The sequence below is a fragment of the Perca fluviatilis genome, chromosome 1 (genome assembly GCF_010015445.1).
Source record: "Perca fluviatilis chromosome 1, GENO_Pfluv_1.0, whole genome shotgun sequence".
Taxonomy (NCBI): Eukaryota; Metazoa; Chordata; class Actinopteri; order Perciformes; family Percidae; genus Perca; species Perca fluviatilis.
Window position 1 is genome coordinate 12,490,577 of NC_053112.1, and position 19,749 is coordinate 12,510,325.

Sequence of the window (19,749 nt, forward strand, 5' to 3'; positions counted from 1 at the left end):
TTTTAACAAATTAGGCTATCAAGTATTTAGGTGCGCCATGCAAATATGAACACGTTCCCAATCAAATCAATGAAATCAGTTGAGTAATGTCATATATATGTTATGTATCATTATTGTAGCCTGCAAATATCTAATGTAAACTCGAATACAACCTTCTGTGTACTTCTTTGTAGCCGTGAATAAACTCCACATGATGTAACAAATACCAAATTACGTATTAAGTATTATACAGCCGTCAGCTAAATGTAGTTTATTATTGTAGTTCATAATTAACCCATAAGGTGGCGATATTGTCAAATAAATATAAATGCATAGTATCAACAACACGGAAGTGGTGTTGGTAAGTTGTTTAGTTAAGTTGTTTTTTTTGCTTTTTATAAATTACTTAAATTAAAGGGTGTGCTGTAAACATTTTAATAGCAACCGTACACAGAATACATCACAATAACAAAAAAATATAAATTTACGAGTTTGACAAAATGTTGCCTTAAACTGCTGTCGGAAATGTAGAAGTTTATTGATGAATGGTAAATCTGAGTAAACCCCACAAGACACGAGGAGGGAAGACATTTAGACAGACATATATTTCAACCATAGACTCTTTGGTTTCAACTCACAATAAAGTCAGTGATTGTGGAATTGTTTGCGTATAATACAAACAATTGCTAAATTCTAATTCAATAGTTATGTTTTCTGGTATTCACATCAGTAAGGGTGAATTATCACAGTATCCACGAAATATGCCGTTTTATTTATTTTGGATTAGTATTATTTTTCATTTCATTTTATTATCAAAATATCAAACGGCAGATGTGCTACCCACGTCGAAGCTTGGAATTTGGAGCTTGCAATGAACCCATGAACGCAACGAGGACCGTCCAACATGGCGGCCCAGCGTAGGAATTTGATGCAGAGCGTATGTGTAAACTCAATTTATCACTCTCACGAACCTGTAATGTTACTGTTGCGCTTCCCTTGTAGAGTGCATGAGTCTCATTTATCTCCCCCGGTGGTCGGCTTTGTTTGTTTTGTGCCGTCCAGTGTTGTTTTGTTTCGTTCAGTGATGCTAGTGCTAGCTAGCTTATGTAGTTAAGCTTTTGAAGTGGCTTGCTAACAGTTAACGTTAGCTAATTACCCCGTCTTTAATCTCAACGCAATGCCATTTATAAGTGTCTAACCACAAGGGGCATTTAACATTCCTAATAATAGGAGGAGGTAACGTTAACTCTGTGCCCGGTACTGACTTCGTTGCTCGGCATATCTTTGACACACCTAAGATGAGACTCGGAATCGGCTAACGTAACTAACGTGAGATAATTTGTAGCTTTGGTCACTTTAGCATGTTTTCTTAACGTTACTGCTGAAAAAGAATGCTCAGAAACGTTGCTCTTTGTGATTGTTAAGTCCTTATCGACACTCGTGTTGCTCTAGGTTACGACAACGTTGTCACGTCGTTGTGACGCTGTCGCATTAACGTGTATCAGACCGGGGTCTGTGGTTCCAATGGCCCCATGCGGCTCTAGTGTAGACATGGAGAGTGACGTTATAGACATGTTGTTAATTGTTAGAAACTGTAGGGGGGATACATATGGCCGAGGAACACTCCTGCTGTCAACAGTGTCGACCTGTTACAGATGTGTATAGGAGAAAGTTCTCAATATGCAGTGCCAAAACGTAACATGCAATGTATTGACAACATGATACAAGAAATAATACAACACCACGTACCAACTAAAGACAGTGGAGAAAAAAATTCCAATAACATTATTTAGCTGGACATGCTTTTGTAAATTGATACATTCCTTGGGCAAACAAAGAACATTTTGGCATTTGCATGCAGATACATACAATTTACATTGCGATATTTATTTATCCTGTAAAAACAGTTGCTGGTTTTCCCATTAATCTAGTGGCCAAATACACATTCTAGTATACCTTGGAGGATGAAATGGAGAGATATTTGGGAGTCCATTTACTGTATTTATGATTTCACACTGTCACTATTCTAGGTTGTGAATTAAACTAGAACAATGCAGCTGAACCCCGAACAGATTTAAACAAATATACATACTAGTTGACCTGCAACACATAGTCTGTCTTAGGAAAATGTGTGTTCTGTAGTAGAGAAATTGATCGTACGTAATCAGGTAGAAAGGAGAGTTCTCTGCGCTTCTGCAGACCACAACAATCCGGTGCAACCAAGGCAGGACTCAACAGTATAAAATAACAAAAAATTGCCGGTGCAACACAGATGTCTTCTTACTTGATGGAAGAATATATAAGAAATAAAACCATCAAGTAAGAAGACATCTGTGTTGCACCGGCAATTTTTATGTTTGCAATATCATGTGAAGACGGTGGATGATTTTATTTTTTACAACGGGTCATGATAACCTCCACTCGTGGCCTTTGTGGGAGCTGCAGGCTGCCTGGTAATCATGATTAGAAAAGACATCAAAGATGTGCTGTTCCCCCTTTTATCACATGTGTGCAAACTGATTCTATCTTGTAAATGGAGACACTTTGTCTGAACTATTCAGATATCTTAGTATCTGATTTCTGTTATACGTGACCGTTGAAGGATATAAGCAGAGACGAGGAAAGGTTTCTTTAAGTTTTTGGTGGAGATGGTGTGTGTGCTCTCTCTACTGTACTGTAGTGTACTCTGCTGTGCTGAGCTGTTATTAGAAAAGAGTTATCAGATGTAATAGAGAACTTGTTTTGATTTTCTTTTTCCTTTTCTCCCTTGACAGCATCAAAGCTGGACAGATGACTTGCCGCTGTGTCAGATGTGTGGGGTTGGCACAGCAACCAACTGTGTGTACGGCCCAGATGGAAAAGGAACTCTGAGCCACCCCAATGAGGATGGACACCTCAGGTTCAGGTGAGGAAACCCAACAGCCCTGAACAAGAATGAAGTAAAAAAGAGAAACAAAAACAGAGCCAAAAGGGAAGAACAGCATCAATACCTGCATCTCAGATGCCAAGTTGACACCTTTTGTTCAGTGCATTTTTTCATTTTGAGATCACCTGTGTGAATATCATACAGTAAACAAATCGTTTTTACATGCTAACTACCTGCTGTCCAACCAGCTGACAGCATCATGATACTGAAGGGTGCCCACTTCCGAAAAAGGTCCCTGAAGCTGGTAGGGATTCGGTGTCTTGCTCAGGGACACTTAAAAAGCAGGGGTAGACTCTTGCCAACACAGGACTTAAAAACTGAGTCTCAAACTGCAGTAATGAGCTCCATTAAATGCCCATGTGTCTGTGTGCTGTGTGCTGTGTTTGAAACAAGCTCACAATTCAACATTCAAGGGAACTTAAATATAAGATGTACAAATTGTGCCTGTTGTTCTTAAACATGACATGCCACACAACCCCCGGTTAGAAAATCATTAGGCTGACCTACACCACCGAACCCTCCAATTTACACAAAACGCACCACAGTCCTTAGAGTGTTTGGATGAAGGATATTTATTTTGTCGAATTCCCACTGTCTTCCCTCTTTGAAGTGAAATGGAAGCCACACGTTTTGTTGTTTTTCTCCTCCACCAATCAGAGGCGAGGATGGCTGTTTCCTGTATGGAGTTTTTAATGGCTACGATGGCAGCAAAGTGGCCAGTTTTGCCTCCCAGTGTCTGACAGCCGAACTGCTGCTAGGACAGCTCAACTCCAGTCACACAGACAACGACGTCCGCAGGATCCTCACGCAGGTTTGAGTGTGTTTACATTACTAGTTTCACGTGTTAATGATTACAAAGCAAGTATGATATACTTTTTTTTGTTATTCTACAACTTGAATGTAAAGAGCGTTTGGCCATGTCTATAAATTGCCTGTCACAAACTTCAATTGTCATGTGATATTTTCATCACTTCAGTTGGTTAGAAAACATATACTGTTAAAGAATTTACATATGTGCGTTGGATACAGTGCAAAGTGCTTTACATTACACACATAAGAACCCCCATTCAGTTGACATTGCAATAGCATACAAACTGTAGCTCAATAGTTATGTACTGTGCCAAGCCAAGTCAAGTCATTTTATTTGTATAGCATATTTAAACAAACAACAGTTGACCCAAAGTGCTTTACAGGTAGAACAGGGAAGGCAGAAACAGTATGCCTTAAAGATACATAATCAAGTGTGCAAGGTACCATGAATATAGTTAGGCAAAGGTAGAATTAAATAATGTAACATAGAATAAAACAACAATGGAACAACATTTGTAAATACAAAAAGATAAGAAAAAGTTGAGTTCAGTTCATAGCTCTGAAGCTTAAAAAAAAAAAAAGGAATCAAAGGGAGTTAAAAGCAAGAGAGTAGAAATGCATCTTCAGATTTGATTTAAAACTAGCAATTGTATTATATGATTACTGTGCACACTGAGCTGGATAATTGCCAACATGGCTTCATCCAGATACATGTTGTTGTTGTTGTTGTTGTCGTCGTCGTCGTCTCAGGCCTTTGACGTGGTAGAGAAGAGCTACTTTGAGACGATAGACGATGCTCTGGCTGAGAAAGCTCACCTGTCCAACTACCTCCCACCACACAATGAGGTATACACACACACACTCTCACTCACACACACAAACACACACACACACACACACACTCACACACACACACACAGACACACACACACTCTCACTCACACACACACACACACACACACACACACACACACACACACACACACACACACACACACTCTCTCACACACACACGCACACACACTCACTCTCACACACACTCACACACACACACACACTCTCACTCACACACACACACACAAACACACACACACACACACACACTCTCACTCACACACACACACACACACACACACACAAGACACACACACACTCTCACTCACACGCACACACACACACACACACACACACACACTCACTCTCACACACACTCTCACACACACACACAGACACTCTCACACACACAGACTCACACACACACACACTCACTCTTTCACTCTCTCACACACACATACACACACACATGCACACATCTACATACACACACACGCACACACATACATACACACACACACACACACTCTCTCACACACACATACATACACACACACACACACACACTCTCTCACACAGCACACACACACACACACACACACACACTGCAAAGCATATTGACAGATTTGGCTGAAAATTGAGAAGATGAGTTCTCTGGTTTCCACAGCAACTGCAAATTTGCACATTAATGTGAGCTTATGCTTAGCCATTGGAAAATGAGCTTGTTCTGTTCTAATTGGACTCATCTGCGTGTTTCGTTGGATAAGCCGGTCTCAGTTTGGATCCAGCTATCACTGCTCTTCTGCCTCCATCTTTTTTTCTCCTCATGCCACATCTCCTCTTCATTAAAGCTCTGCTGTTCTCTCCCTCACATAGTGTTCTATACCGTTCTGATATTGTTGCTGGTGTGGGCGTTTTTGTTTTGTTGCAGTGAGTTGGCTCGTTAAGAACATATAATCATAATCTTTTCTTTGATCTGAGCTCACACTTGGTCTTGTTTACTAATCCATCTCTTTCATGTTCACCATCTCCTGCGTTCTTACTCCTCTCTAATCCTCTTTCATCTCACCTTCTGCCTGCTTCTTCTTTTTTTTTTTTTTATAACTCAAACTCACGTCTCTTGCTTAATGCTATTTTATTTCTCACATTCTCTTTTATCACATGTCTCTTTTTCTCCTTCAATTTGTTTGTGCCTACTGAGTCATTCCTCTTTTTTTTCTGTCTTCCCTCGCCTTGTCCCCCAACCCTCCCTCCCACTCACTGCATTTTCTTTACTGGTCATCCTCACTACTCCCCCTTCCTTCTCTGTCTTCCTGGTCTCCCCCCGGCTGGTCAGAATGTGCCATTCCACCAGCTTTCTCCTCAGAGTCAGAAGGTGCAGGAGCGTCTGAAGGAGCTGGAGCGAGAGGTGTCAGGGGGAGCTACGGCCGTCGTGGCACTGATCCTCAACAACAAGCTCTATATCGCCAATGTTGGTAGGGACACACACACACACACACACGTTACACAGACTAGAGTTGTTTTGATACCCAAAGTCTGACTTTGACAGTACCTTTACTGAAATGTTTATTCAATCCTATTACGAGCCATTATTTAAAAAACGTGACACAAATACTGCGATTTAGTTTGACCTTGTTTTTTTCACCCTTGGAGTAGTCAGTCCCTCCAGAAAAACGTGATTATGCGATTGCATAATTTAATGCATAATCAGCCAAAGTCCGCATATTTATGCGGGGGCCGTATTTTTTCAAATACGCCGCACTTTCACCGCATAAATTGCCGATTTCCACGCAACATGTGGGGCTTGCATGATTTCATAATCCCCCGCATTTTCGTTGTAAAAAAGTCACATATATCTTAGCAGAATAAAACAACAGTGGAACAACATTTGTAAATAAAAAAAGATAAGAAAAAGTTGAGTTCAGTTCATAGCTCTGAAGCTTAAAAAAAAAGGAATCAAAGGGAGTTAAAAGCAAGAGAGTAGAAATGCATCTTCAGATTTGATTTAAAACTAGCAATTGTATTGCAATTCATTGCATAAAATTGCATAAATATCCCGCATATTCCTTCGCATTTTTTAAGAAAACGTGCCGCATAATCAAGGATTTTTGCCCACAACAATCACAAAAAAACTCCGCATTTTTCTGGAAGGACTGAGTAGTGCTGGAAAATATGGTTTGCACCAGCCAATAGATGGCCACCTGAGAATCTATTTTACACCAGTAGATGTCAGACTTACAGAGGTTTTGGTTTAGTGCCTGTCACTCTTTAAAAATCCCAGTCAGATACGGCCTTTTTGGATTCCTTGGCTGGTATTTAATTAACTGAAAGCAGATTGACTTGGAAGTTTATGAATTCATGTAAGCCATTTCCATCAGGGACTTTCCCAAGAGGCCACGAGTCTTTTTGAGGAACTCGGGAACTTAACCTTCATTCCAACCAGAGGAAGCAGGGACAGATGTAGCTCAGGTGGCTCCAGGTGGAAAAAGAACTTTCCAAAGGCTCAGGAAGTTCAGGGGTGGAGTTTTCACGGCCGACCATTGCCGACTAGACAAACACAGACGCTGCTGCGACCATAGCTCGTGGGTCGGACGAGGTTAGGAACGAGTTGAAAAATTCTTTTTTGCAAATGCGAGAGAGATGATCATTTCTTAGCGGTTACATTCAAAGCAGAAATAAAGAACTATCAGACACTGAGCAGATAAAGGTGTTCTGGAGGTATCAGTCCCTGTTTCCACTTCTCTTTTTCTCCTTTCATCAAATATAATTCAGATATCGGGGCGCCTGGGTGGCTGACCTGGTCGAGCGTGCGCCCCATGTCCAGAGGCTCGGTCCTCGACGCAGCGGTCGCGGGTTCGATTCCGACCTGCGGCCCTTTGCTGCATGTCATTCCCCCTCTCTCTCCCCCTTTCAAGACTTCTCAGCTATCCTATCGAATAAAGGCCTAAAAAATGTCCCAAAAAATCTTTATTAAAATATATATATATATATATATATAACTCCGATATCAGAGTCACGCAACAGTAAATACAGACTTGCACACACAGAATCATACTGCAGTGTGAAACTGTAGTCTCCTATCTGTCATGCTCCTTTTACTTCTCTACCTAGAGGACACTAGTTCTGTTTTTGTTTATTAGAATGTAAAACATAGACGAGATGAAATGCCCCATCAGCAGACATGTGCTTTACGTACGGTGCACAAAGTTTATTTCTACAGAGAAGCAGAAATGTTTCCCACAGCTTCTGTTTTCTGTGGCCTTCAGACAGATGTTGGACTCTCTATTCCAAACAGAACTACAATGTTGGTCATTGTTTTTGAATCGCTGGTGCCAAATCAGGCTCCTGTAGACAACAGCTGCAGATGCAATTGCATGATTGTGTGTGTGTGTGTGTGTGTGTGTGTGTGTGTGTGTGTGTATATCCTGTAAATGTGTGTGTGTGTACAGATTCCCACCTGACACCCTAAGCTACAGAACAGAAAAGGACCATGATGATGATATTTTTATTACACCAACCTGCAGGCCATTTCAGATCCTCAAATGTGAGGAAATTCAAATGAAACTGTGGGAGACAGACATACATACACACACACACACACCAACCCTGAGGAGCCACAGTTATTCCTTGGAAGTGTTTCTCTTTACGAATCCTCAAAGTTAATCAGAAAGTACCAGATTCCAGCTGCCGTATATGGGGCTTCTTTCATGCAACCGGGCTCGATTTAATCCTTAATCAAGGGTGTGAATCTTATTGTAAGGCTGCACTAATTCAAAGTATCTCTGGTTATGAGTGAAATCCCTTACATACAATGTGTCTTTTTGCTAACATCCTAGATTCTGTAGCAGGCAAAGAAAAAGCGCCCCTCACCCTCTCTCTGGGATTTCAATTTCTTTTGTCCTCAAGGACGTGGCACAGAGCAGAAAATGGGGGGGGATAGTAATTAGTTGCGAGTAGAAAGGAGCACTGTCCCCCCCACTGGCCCGTTGTGCGAGGGTCGAGAGTTCAAAAATGACAGAACATGAATCCTAGGGAGGTTTAAACATAACAGTAAGTGTTCTCTAAAAAAGCACTTCCAGCTGTGTGCTGATGTGAAATACATTTGACAGTTAAGGTCGTATGACCCATAATTTGATATGTGTGTTGGGGGGGGGGTATAAGGACATACAACAGGCATTGATGACTATCGTTTTCACATGTGTAGCAATTGCAACCTTGCACATATGAACACGAGGATTAGCACCAGGCTTACCAAGAGAAGTAGATTATTTTGCGACAAATACCGTAGATCAGTTTGGAACACTACAGAAGCTAAGCGTCATGTCAGCACCGGCTGATTAACACACACGGCTACGGTGGCTCTGTGGCCCAGGGCCCCACAGAGAGGGCGGAGAGAGACACATGGGGCTCGTGTCTGCAATTTCAGTATGACGTGGCTAATTGGATGGCCTTGTCTGCAGATGAGACGAGCAGCACACACAACTCAGGCCATTTACTGAACCTGAAATTGGGGTGGAGTTGGGGTTGTTTATCATCAGGATCCTGCTCAGTCATCCACAGATGTTAATATAAAAGCGTATTAATTATTGATCTGTCCCTGGTCAGCTTATGTTTCAGCCACTGCCTTCTTCATCTGTCTCAGTACCCACCAGTATCAACGCTGATTCATTGGTGGAGGTTTGGGCCTCTGAGTCACTGCAGAGCAATGTCGGTGCATCTTTGTCTCTGCGTCATTAATGTGTGGGAAAATTAGAAGGCAAAATGTCTCATCCTCCAAAATGATAATAAAGGTGGCCGGGTTGCATCAGTGGGTAAAGCAGGCGCACATATACGTAGAGGTTTATGCCTCGACGCAGAGGTCCAGGGTTGGAGTCCGACCTGTGACGATTTCCTGCATGTCTTCCCCCTCTCTCTCCCCTTTCTCACCTAGCTGTCCTGTCCATTAAAGGCAGAAATGCCCCCCAAAAAAAACAACAAAATGATAATAGATTTGAATAAGATCCTCTCTGGTTTAGTGTCAACAAAAACTGGTAACTCATTAAACTTTTTAACATGAAATGGAAAAATGTGAAGGAATTGTATTATTTTTCTTATCCAGAATACGTTTTACCTTGTGTAAATGTTGACTTACCTGAAATGAAATACCTTGTATGTTTGTCTGGGATTCCAGGTACCAACCGGGCACTGCTGTGCAAGTCCAGCAGCGACGGCCAGAACCAGGTTCTACAGATCGGCCGACCACACAGCACTGACAACGAAGACGAGCTGCAGAGGCTTGCAGCACTGGGTGAGACACACAGACAAGAAAGAGAGTCAGACCATCCTACCAGGGTCAGTTTGGCGCAAATATGCAGTTGAGCATAAGTGCATTCCATGTGGGATATACAGGCGGACAGAGACAGCCATTAGTGTACACTAGCCTGGCATAGAGACACACATGGAGCCATCTGTCCATGGTGGACTCTGGGCAGCCGAGCTAATGGTCCAGTAATGAGAGTCGTGTGTATGTAACGGGTGAAACACACTCATTGCAGTTAGCGTTGCAGATAAAGCATTAGTTGCAGCCTGACACCTGTAGTGAATATAATGGAGAATTAGTTCCCAGCATTTTACACCGCATCATTAGAAGAGGAGGCACAGCTCTCTTTCTCCCTTTGTTCTCTCGCTCCCTTTCTGTCTCCAGTTGGGAGTCACCTAATGATTCTGTTGTTCGGGCTTCTCTGAATGATTTAAATGAAATGGCAGTCATTCCATTAACCCAGCTGAAGGTGACCTCTCCCCTTGTATTTTTATCCACCCTTAAACACACACACATGCACACCCCTCTCCTCCTCCCACCCCCATCTCCCTCTACTTATTGCTTTCATCTTATTGCTTTATCCTCTCCTTTACCATACTAAATCTCTAGCCCCTCTCGCCCATACCCTCTATCATATCCTCGAAACTCATCTCCTCTGTTTGTCTTCATGCTCCACCTCTCCTTCGTCTTTAATGTGTCTCCTCGCCTCCCCCTTCTATACAGGTGTGGATTCAGCTCGTGTGCGGCAGGCGGGGCAGATTGCTGGTCAGAGCAGCACCAGGAGGCTCGGAGACTACCGGGTTAAATTCAACTACAATGAAATCGACCTGCTCAGGTGAAGTCAGAATACTAAAACTACATCATAAATAAATACATAACTGGGCAGGCCTATCTGCAACACTCTAATTTATTGTCTTGTTTTGCTTATTCTGTCTTTATGCATGTTATGTTCTCTCTCTTTTTTTATTATTATTATTAGTCTTTGCAGTATTCATTTAGTGTTTTCATTTAGAGAAGGTGGGCTGCCAAGTTTTTAGAAATCTAAAACCAAGTTGTGGTTTTACAGGGAGTTGTGTGCTGGAACAATTTCTTTGCCCGGCACAGTAAACTTTTTCGTTTTTGGATTGGATTTCTGTTAATGTATGGATTAAACAAACAAGATGTCACGTCTAAATTAGCCAAATCTAGATGCGCTGAAGGCAGAGTTCTCTAACTTTGAACAGAGCAAGACTCGCTGGTTTCCCCCCCTGTGTCCAGTCTTTTAGTCAAGCCAAGCTATTTGCCTGCTAGGTCTAGCTTCATATTTTGCATACAGAAAGGAGAGTGTGGTTGCTCTTCTTAAATTACCGCTCAGCAAGAAAGCGAATAAGCTTACTTGAACTGTGGTTCAAGTGGAACTGGGGCAGCTAATAAACTATTTTAACGTAGAATCAGTGCAGCTGTGTGTGTGTGTGTGTGTGTGTGTGTGTGTGTGTGTGTGTGTGTGTGTGTGTGTGTGTGTGTGTGTGTGTGTGTGTGTGTGTGTGTGTGTGTGTGTGTGTTATTAGCACTACCTGGACAGTGGAGGCTCTGTCTCCATATTATGGCCTTTGTTATCAGATCTGACTCTGTTCCAGATTCTCCTTAACCACAGCTGAGCCTCTTGAAATTCCACGATCAGGGGCCCCTCTCTCTCACACTTCTCATTTCCTGTTTCTGTCTGCAGTCCAGGCCAAGCAAATCAGGCTCAGATCTCTACGAGTCATTCCATTTATGATCCTCAATAAAACACACAATAGAATCTTTATAGAATTTCCTCATCAAAGAGAGCGCAGGGAATTTGATGTGGACAAAGTGTAAGCGATTCTTCAGATCTATGAGATTAGCTAGGTTTACTTTATTGTATTTATGTCAGGTGTCTTTCTTTTTCTTTTCTTCCACTCCTTTCTCATCCACTCCCTGTTGCTGCTTGTTTTCCTTTTTCCTCCTTGATATTAAATAATGTATTCCTATATCTATCTTCTCCTGTCCTCCTACACCATCAGCGCGGCCAAGACGAGGCCAATCATCGCAGAGCCAGAGATTCATGGTAGCCAGTCTTTGGACAGCGTGACAGGCTTCTTGTTGCTGATGTCAGAAGGTCTCATCAATGCCCTTGAGTCCGCCCACGGCCCCGAACAAGCCAATCAGGTAAGCAGATTCCCCCTGACAATTTTCTTCCCACCTCAACCACTTTCTCTGCACCTTTTTTCCTAGTGTCTTTTTTTTTTTTATCTCTACGTTGATGTGTCTCCACCACCCACTACAACTCTTAACATCAGTCTTTCTTTCTCTGGCTTCCTGTCTCCCCTGCTGTCCACCGTAGGAAATTGTCGCCATGGTAGCAGCAGAGCTGGCCCTGCAGACCAGTCTGGAGGCAGTGTCCCAGTCGGTGGTCGAGCGCGTCAAACGGCTGCACCACGACGTCTACGTGTCCGGCCGTCAGAGGGCAACCTACTGCTCTCGGCACGAGGACATGACCCTGCTCATCCGCACGCTCAACTACCCGCTGGCTGACGGAGTGCTCACACCCACACAGGGTAGGAAAGGGCGATTATGGGATTGGTTCACGTTTTATAGAAACCCTGCCTCGGGGGGCAGACCTTCATACTGGCTACTCCAACGCCAGCGTTCCTCATTAAAAACTTTCAGAATTTAGAGACAAGTAGAAAACTTTAGCTGTACACACTGTATTCTTCTCTCTTCAAAACAAAGTGAAATCACAACCTCTCGCCACAGGTTACAAGTTGTTATGAGCGATTAGCACTTTAAGCTAAAAATAGTTGTAACTCAAACAAGGCTTTCAGAAATTACTATTTCACAAGGAAATAGCAGAGGTAATGTCCTAAAAAATATATAAAGTATATACAGTGTGTGTGTGTGTGTGTGTGTGTGTGTGTGTGTATATATATATATATATATATATATATATATATATATATATATATATATATTTTATTTTTTATTATTATTTTTTTTTTCTGTTCTTTCCTAACTTCTGGATCATCTTAAGACTATTTTGACACTATTGGACTGTCTTGACCCCCAGGTGGTAACCACTGCTTTATAGCTTTTAAAATTATTTAAACTCATGTAGTTTAAAGTTTTTACATGTAAACCATTATAGCATAGGATTAGATGTTAGGACAAAAGACTGATTTGAACATTTAAGGTTATTGAAATCTATAACCTTAACTAAAAGTAAAACAAAACTCCAAATGACGCTGGGTTTGGATTATATTGAACGTTTAGGGTTTGCCACTCAAATGTAGGACAAAGATAAGTCTGATCCTGGACCAGTGGGAAACTGCACTGCACAAATACATCTTTAAATAGTACCAGATTTATCCTCATTTGAGCCGCCAGGCCTAAGAAAGAGATATCAAAGATTTCGAGAGGTGTAGCCCAGAATACCAAACGGAGCCAAGATAACAAAAGTCCGGGAAGAAGAAATCCAATTTACTCAAGGTTCCCAAGAAACCCATTATATGCTGAAGCTGCACATTAGTTTCACTGTGTTCTTCTTGGTAGTAGTTTTTGTGAAAAGTATATATGAAAAAATGTATGCACCTTAGACCAGAGCAGCATTTAACTTAGCGTTCGGTGAACTTTCGCAACGGTTCTGAGATGAACGGGACTCAATAGTTGAATGTGATTTTTTTAAACCTTTTACGTGCATGTCCTCCTTCCAGGTGGACGGATCTACCCCGTGTCAGTGCCCTACTCCAACAGCCAGAGCACCAGTAAAACCAGTGTCACCCTCTCACTGGTCATGCCCTCCCAAAATACTCTCACCAATGGCACCAACACTGCCTCCACCCTGGAAGAAGGCACCCCCACACCAGGGTAAGCTTGGTTTGTCTCGTGTCCCTGCTTGCTCTGGGTAAGCTTGTCTTTCACTCCCGGTTCCCTCCTACTCCTGTGTTTGTTCTGGGTGAGCTTGATTTTTGCTCGTTGCATATCATTGTCCTGCTGTGCATGCTCGGAGTCTAAATTGAGCTTGATTTTTGTCACATCGCTGTTGTGTTTCGGCTTCCTAAACTTGGATTTCACTCCCATTGTCCCACTGCTGTTGTTTTCCGACTCCACTCTTCCCTCCCGTTTATTTTGGCTGTGTTTTAGATTGCTCCCTCGTCCCTACCTTGCTGTATTTATTTTAGGTTAGCTTGATTTTCCCTCCCCCATGTCCCTCCACTGCTATGCTTATTTATGTGTACGCGTGGTTTTCACTTCCCCATTGTTCCGCTGCTGTGATTTGTGTGTATCGTGGTTCCCATTTCACAGACTAGAATGGGGAAAAACTGATCAAATACAGCTGGAAAAATATATTGATATTGAACTTTGACATGAGCATAAAGTGTACACTATGTACTGTAATGTTAGCATATGAATATAATTACATCAGTATTGCTCTTGGGGGTTGAGACAGCATTGTACAGAAACAAATTAGCACAGTAATGTTTTTCAAAGGAATTTATCGTTTTACAAATTGCTGTTTAAATTGTGTTAAAAACTACATCCTCCAGTACAGCTTGTACTGCCTACTGGTGGTGACAACTAGCCTGGCTCCGCCCTCCTAAGTACTTCCGCTCAATTTTCATTTCCCTTCAGTACTCCGTCTGGGTTTGCGGTGGGTTTTCTCCGGCCAAATATTTGGCGGTCCAATCACTGAACAGAGGGAGTGGCTGAGAACGATGACGTTGAGGTCGTGCGCTAGAAAGATGCGAACGAAGCCATTCGGTCCGTTGTGGCAACGCTGCCAAATATCCAGAAGTTAAAGCCCGAGCAAGAACAGCCTTTGCTGAGTTTTGTTGGTGGCCGTGATGTTGTGGCCCTCCTCCCCACGGGGTTCGGGAAAAGTTTGATTTTCCAGCTAACTCCGTTAGTGGTGAAGGAGTTGGCTAAGGCTAACGCTAGCGATGCTAATGCTAAATATAAGCCGATAGTTGTTGTCGGTCTCCCCTCTTGTTGCACATGCGCATGACATACGTCACGACCAAACGTTAGCGATTGGTTACGGCAGATCCAGAGTGGCTCTGGGCAGATCCAATAGTTTTAAACTTCAACAGAGTACCCGCCTTCAAGGAAGTTGACATTTGTTAATGGAGAGAGGCCAGACTCTCTGTACAAATGAAATGTACCAGAGTCTGGTAGGACCAGGCTAGGTGACAACATGCTTTTACCACAACCTTTGCAGCAGTAATGTAGCACGGCACTATAGTACCAAGCTACATCACAGGTGGCTGTGGCTCCACGTGTAACAGAACATACTGTCGCTTGTTCAAAAGACTTAGCGGGGCCTCAGGCCGAAAACTTTTCTTTTTTTGATGGTACTGGTGAGACAAATTAAATATGTTGTGTTTAAAGGTTAATCAGACGCCAAAACACTGCACAGATATGATGTATCGTGGTGGCAACTATTTTATCTTGGTGTAATGATTAGAACAGCAAGCTAATTTCCTTCTTTTACGTCTACAAAAATAATGATTGCCTACTTTTCTGATAAGACAACAGAAGATGCAATAGATCAGAGGGAGAGCGTTTTTTAGACAGAATTTTAAATATATATACAGTATATATATATATATATATATATATATGTATGTATGTATGTGTATATATATATATATATATATATATACACCGTTGTATACTGCGCACTTGTGGTCAAACTATAAAAAGGCAAGTCTTTTAAAATTGAAAGTAGCATATAATGACGCAATGAGAATATTACTCACAAGACCAAGATGGTGTAGTGCAAGTGAGATGTTTGTGGTTGCAAGAGTGAGAACCTTTCATGCTGTTTTAAGAAACCTAATGTTTAAATTTATGTGTCGGCTTAATGGGTCACAAAATGAAATAATAATGGGCTTAACTGACATACTTCTAAGCACTACACGCTACCAATCCCGTATGTGGAAACACTGGTATAATTGTCTCCTGGTAGAACAATAATTGTCTTTTTAAATTGTTTGTTTTTATATTTATTACATGTGTAGGTAGGTGTGTATGCATGTGTTTTATGGATATGTATTTATGTATTGTTGTGGGAGATTTGGACCTTGAGTCTGAAATAAAGGTTTGATGATGATATATATATATATATATATATGGGGGTGAGGGGGGTAAGCCCAACTTTGACATGTGTTGTGTACAGTGGCTCAGTGGATACTGTACTGTACACAGCAGAGTCATGTCTGGACCAATGAATCAGAATAATGCCCTAAAGCCACTTTTGGATTGAGCACTTAACATGTCATATGTGATGTTCTTCTGCCATGTTAATATATGTTTCATTTATAACAAAGCATGAATCATTGACAGCTTCCAGCAGCATGCTTGGTATATGCCTTGAGTTAGCGAGGTTAGCTGCATGAAACCGCCTGTAGTGTAATATGATTGAACGTGAGTAGCACTCATGTGGCAGCTGCTTTTGGCTTCGCTGCACGTGCGCGCTTTCATTGTCCTTTTTGGCCCTGTGTTCGCTCGTCCACAAGGATTGCTTCTCTACCTGTCTGTCACTCACATCTGGGTTTCTCTTCCTCATGGGCCCTAACTATCCTTCCTGTGTCCTATACACTCTGTCCTTGCCTCTCCTTTTTCCGCTCCTTCAGCACGTTTTACCCCACTACCTGCCAGACTGCTGTCGACATCCTGCAGCCCATAATTGAACTCCCTTTTTCCCCTCTTTTCCCCCTCTCTCCTCTTCCTTTTCCCCCATCTTCCCTCACCTTACCTTACCAACACTCCTTCTCCTCCTCTCCACCCACCCCAGTCTCAACAACACACACAACACCCCCCACCCCCCCCCCCCACCAACCCACCCCCCACACAACCCCAACAAACCCAAACCCCCCCCCCAAACCCCCCCCCCCCCCCCCCCCCCCCACCCACCCACCCCCCACCCCCCCCCCAACCCCACAAACACAAACACACCCCCACCCCGGGGGGAAGCGGGGGCCCCGCGGGGGAAGAGAGGAGGGGGCCCCCCCAACGCGGACGATCAGGGTTCCGTGTTTACTAGTCGGTTTACCACCTGTGGGAAGGGAAAGAGAAGCCACACAGGAGCACCCAGGGAGGACTGGGACCCCAGTGAGGAGGCCCAAGAGGGTGCTGGGTGCCAGTTGGAAAAGGGGACGGACTGGGTTTTCTCACAGCAAGGATGGATTGTGAAGGGACAAAGATTTTAAGAGGTGGTTGGGATGACCGAAATGCTTTTAATGTATCATACCTAAAATAATAAGTGACCTATAGGTGCATGGGGCCGCATGGAGGAGGGACTTGGATTATCTGGGGTCTTACTATCAAAGAAGGCAAAGAATAACCCCAAGACAAGTTAGAAACTGGTGTCACTACACACTGCAAAATAATGTTTGCGCTAGCATTTTAGATGCTGGTCATGAGAATATATGTAATCCAGATTGTAGCCATTATTGTTAGATGTGAAAACATGTATCTGCAAACAGGAATCTCATAGACTTGAGAGTTTGTGGAGTTGAGAATGATTTTATACCTAAGTGGTTAAGGCCTTAACGTGGATTGATTGGATGTGTTTGAAAGTACTTTTTAATTTGTAATGAAAGTATATCTCCAAATGACTCAATAGGCTCTCTGGACTTCTCTCTTTATATTACAGTAACACTTTAAACACTTGACTATCTCGTACCTCAAACATTTCAGTTTGATGTCTTGATTTTCACTAAACAAGACCTGGAAGGTCTCGTTCGGTGGGTATACAACATATGTGGTGACAGGTGGTCACATAAGATCTTAATAATGTACATCCCAGAGTTTCATTCTGAATGACTGATGAGGTATTTGTGCATGTGGAAGGTCAGCAATGTGCCTTGCCAATAATTCATAAGAAAAAGAGGAACAGCTACACTTTGAAAACAAACAAGACTTAAAAAACTTGAAGCACCTTTTTATACAGTGGTGTTTTTCGAAAGAATAATAAGCTTATCCTTTTTTCCTTCAAATAAATATGCTAACACCGATTTGTTGCAACAGAACATGTGACAAGCCACCATCACACCTACTCCAGCATACATGCATGGGTAATTTTCTATAGTTGGAAACTAGTATATAGAGAGAAGCACTTACGAAATACAAATGCAGTGAATGGCTACTGCAACAGAAATGACAGCTTGAAATATGGTATTTTAAATAAAAATCTAAAGGAGTAACACAAAGTCTTTGAAGAGACCTTCAACTATTTCATTTAATGTCGATGGCAAGAAAAAAAGCTGCATGCTATGAGATGGCATGACTGACTGGACACAAATCTAGATCTGACAACTCAAATCCTAACATCTACCAAACTGATCCTGGAGGTTTTCAGGGATCAACAATGAAGTGATGCAATGGCTGCGTAAAGCAAAACAAGCTGCAGTATGAGGAGTAGGGCTGGGGCGGTCTGCTTTTGTCCAGATTAGATTATTTCACGATACAATGGTGCCGATTTGATTTGTATTGCGATTTTCATTTATTGCGATTCTAGAAGTATTGCGATTGGATAGTATTGAGTGTTCCGATTTTCTTTTCCTTCTTTAACAAAAACAAAAGTTGAATAATACACTTCTAGAGACAACATATCATGAGACATTTCTGAAAAATAATTGTTTTCTAAGAAGAATGCACATCACATCAGTCAGTCAGTCTGACATTTATTTTATTTGTAAAGAAGTACTTCAACTTCAACTATATTTGTGTCCACGAAGGGCAATTAGGTGTGGAGCAAGTATAAACGCATACAAGACACATAAATACATACAAGTTCTACACACAGTCCAACTGGAACACAACCGTAACAGTACGAGGACAAATAAATGCCAGTACAAGGTGCATGGATAGCAGCGTCAAAGTAACCTACATAGGGTAGGAAAAAGTGCATATCAGCCTACAAAGTTGACACAATATAATCAACAATGACCATCGTAAACAACATCCTTTACATCACCAACCCCTTTTGTCAACTCTTCTCACATCCTCAACACATAGTCAACAGACTAGAATATATAACCAACCAAGGAATAAAGAAAGGAAAAAAAAGAAAAAGGACGAAATTAGGTTGCCAGGATATCAAAGAAGACTCCTCCCCTGACCCCTATTCAAGAAGGAAATGGCTGCAGGTATAAAGGAGTACTTGTACCTGTTACTCCTTACAGATAGGCATCTTAGACAGGAGCCAGACGGCAAGGACGGCAATTCAGGGAATAAGGGGTGGGAACTGTCGGAGCGAATGGCATTAGCTTTCCTGACTATCTGTCCATGGAACAGGTCTGATAATGTGCACTGTTGGACACCAAATATATTGTTGCTCATCTTCGCAACTCTGTTTAGTGCAGTTTTTGGATTTGATGTTAAGATTTCCGAACCAACAGAGAAGGGAGAAGGTCAGGACAGATTCAATATAAGATCTGTAGAACAGAATCATGAGGGACTTGTCCACATGAAGCTTGGAAAATTTCCTCAGGCAGTACAGGCGCTGCTGGCCTTTTTTGCATAACGCTTCAGAATGGAAAGTAAATTTGAGCTTGTTAGCCACTATGATCCCATGATATTTATAGGTTTCAGCAGAGTCTACAGTCTGTCCCTTGATAATGGTATTTTGGTTGTTAGTGGGTTTGTGTCTAAAATCAATGCACATGTCCTTAGTTTTCTGCACATTTAGGTGTAGGAATGCATTGTCACACCAATCTACAAATTCATCAACTACGGGACTGTGGCTGCCCTGTAGGAGGCTGACCATCACGGAGTCATCAGCGAACTTTAAAATATACCTGTTTTCGCGCCGACATTGGCAGTCGTCGGAATAAAGAACGTAGAGGAGAGGGGAAAGGTCACAGCCCTGGGGTGACCCAGTGGATGATGTCAATTCCCC

The 19,749-nt window shown here is 42.3% G+C and overlaps 1 protein-coding gene across 1 annotated transcript; it reads left to right on the plus strand.

Moving 5' to 3' along the window:
* The first annotated feature begins 807 nt into the window (after positions 1-807).
* Positions 808-16,579, plus strand: tab1 (TGF-beta activated kinase 1/MAP3K7 binding protein 1). Its single transcript, XM_039809107.1, has 11 exons — positions 808-916; positions 2,754-2,884; positions 3,563-3,716; positions 4,466-4,561; positions 5,886-6,024; positions 9,720-9,836; positions 10,572-10,683; positions 11,873-12,017; positions 12,193-12,406; positions 13,559-13,712; positions 16,506-16,579. The coding sequence occupies exons 1-11, from the start codon at positions 884-886 to the stop codon at positions 16,531-16,533; spliced, it is 1,323 nt and encodes a 440-aa protein (XP_039665041.1). The 5' UTR covers positions 808-883; the 3' UTR covers positions 16,534-16,579.
* Positions 16,580-19,749: the final 3,170 nt, after the last annotated feature.

What these genes read in the sequence shown, in the direction of transcription:
- tab1 (XM_039809107.1), top strand. Translation starts at nt 884, where the DNA reads ATGGCGGCCCAGCGTAGGAATTTGATGCAGAGC. An exon ending in TCCGCAGGATCCTCACGCAG is followed by an intron (nt 3,717 to 4,465) that starts GTTTGAGTGTGT and finishes TCGTCGTCTCAG; the next exon opens with GCCTTTGACGTGGTAGAGAA. An exon ending in GAAGGCACCCCCACACCAGG is followed by an intron (nt 13,713 to 16,505) that starts GTAAGCTTGGTT and finishes ACTACCTGCCAG; the next exon opens with ACTGCTGTCGACATCCTGCA.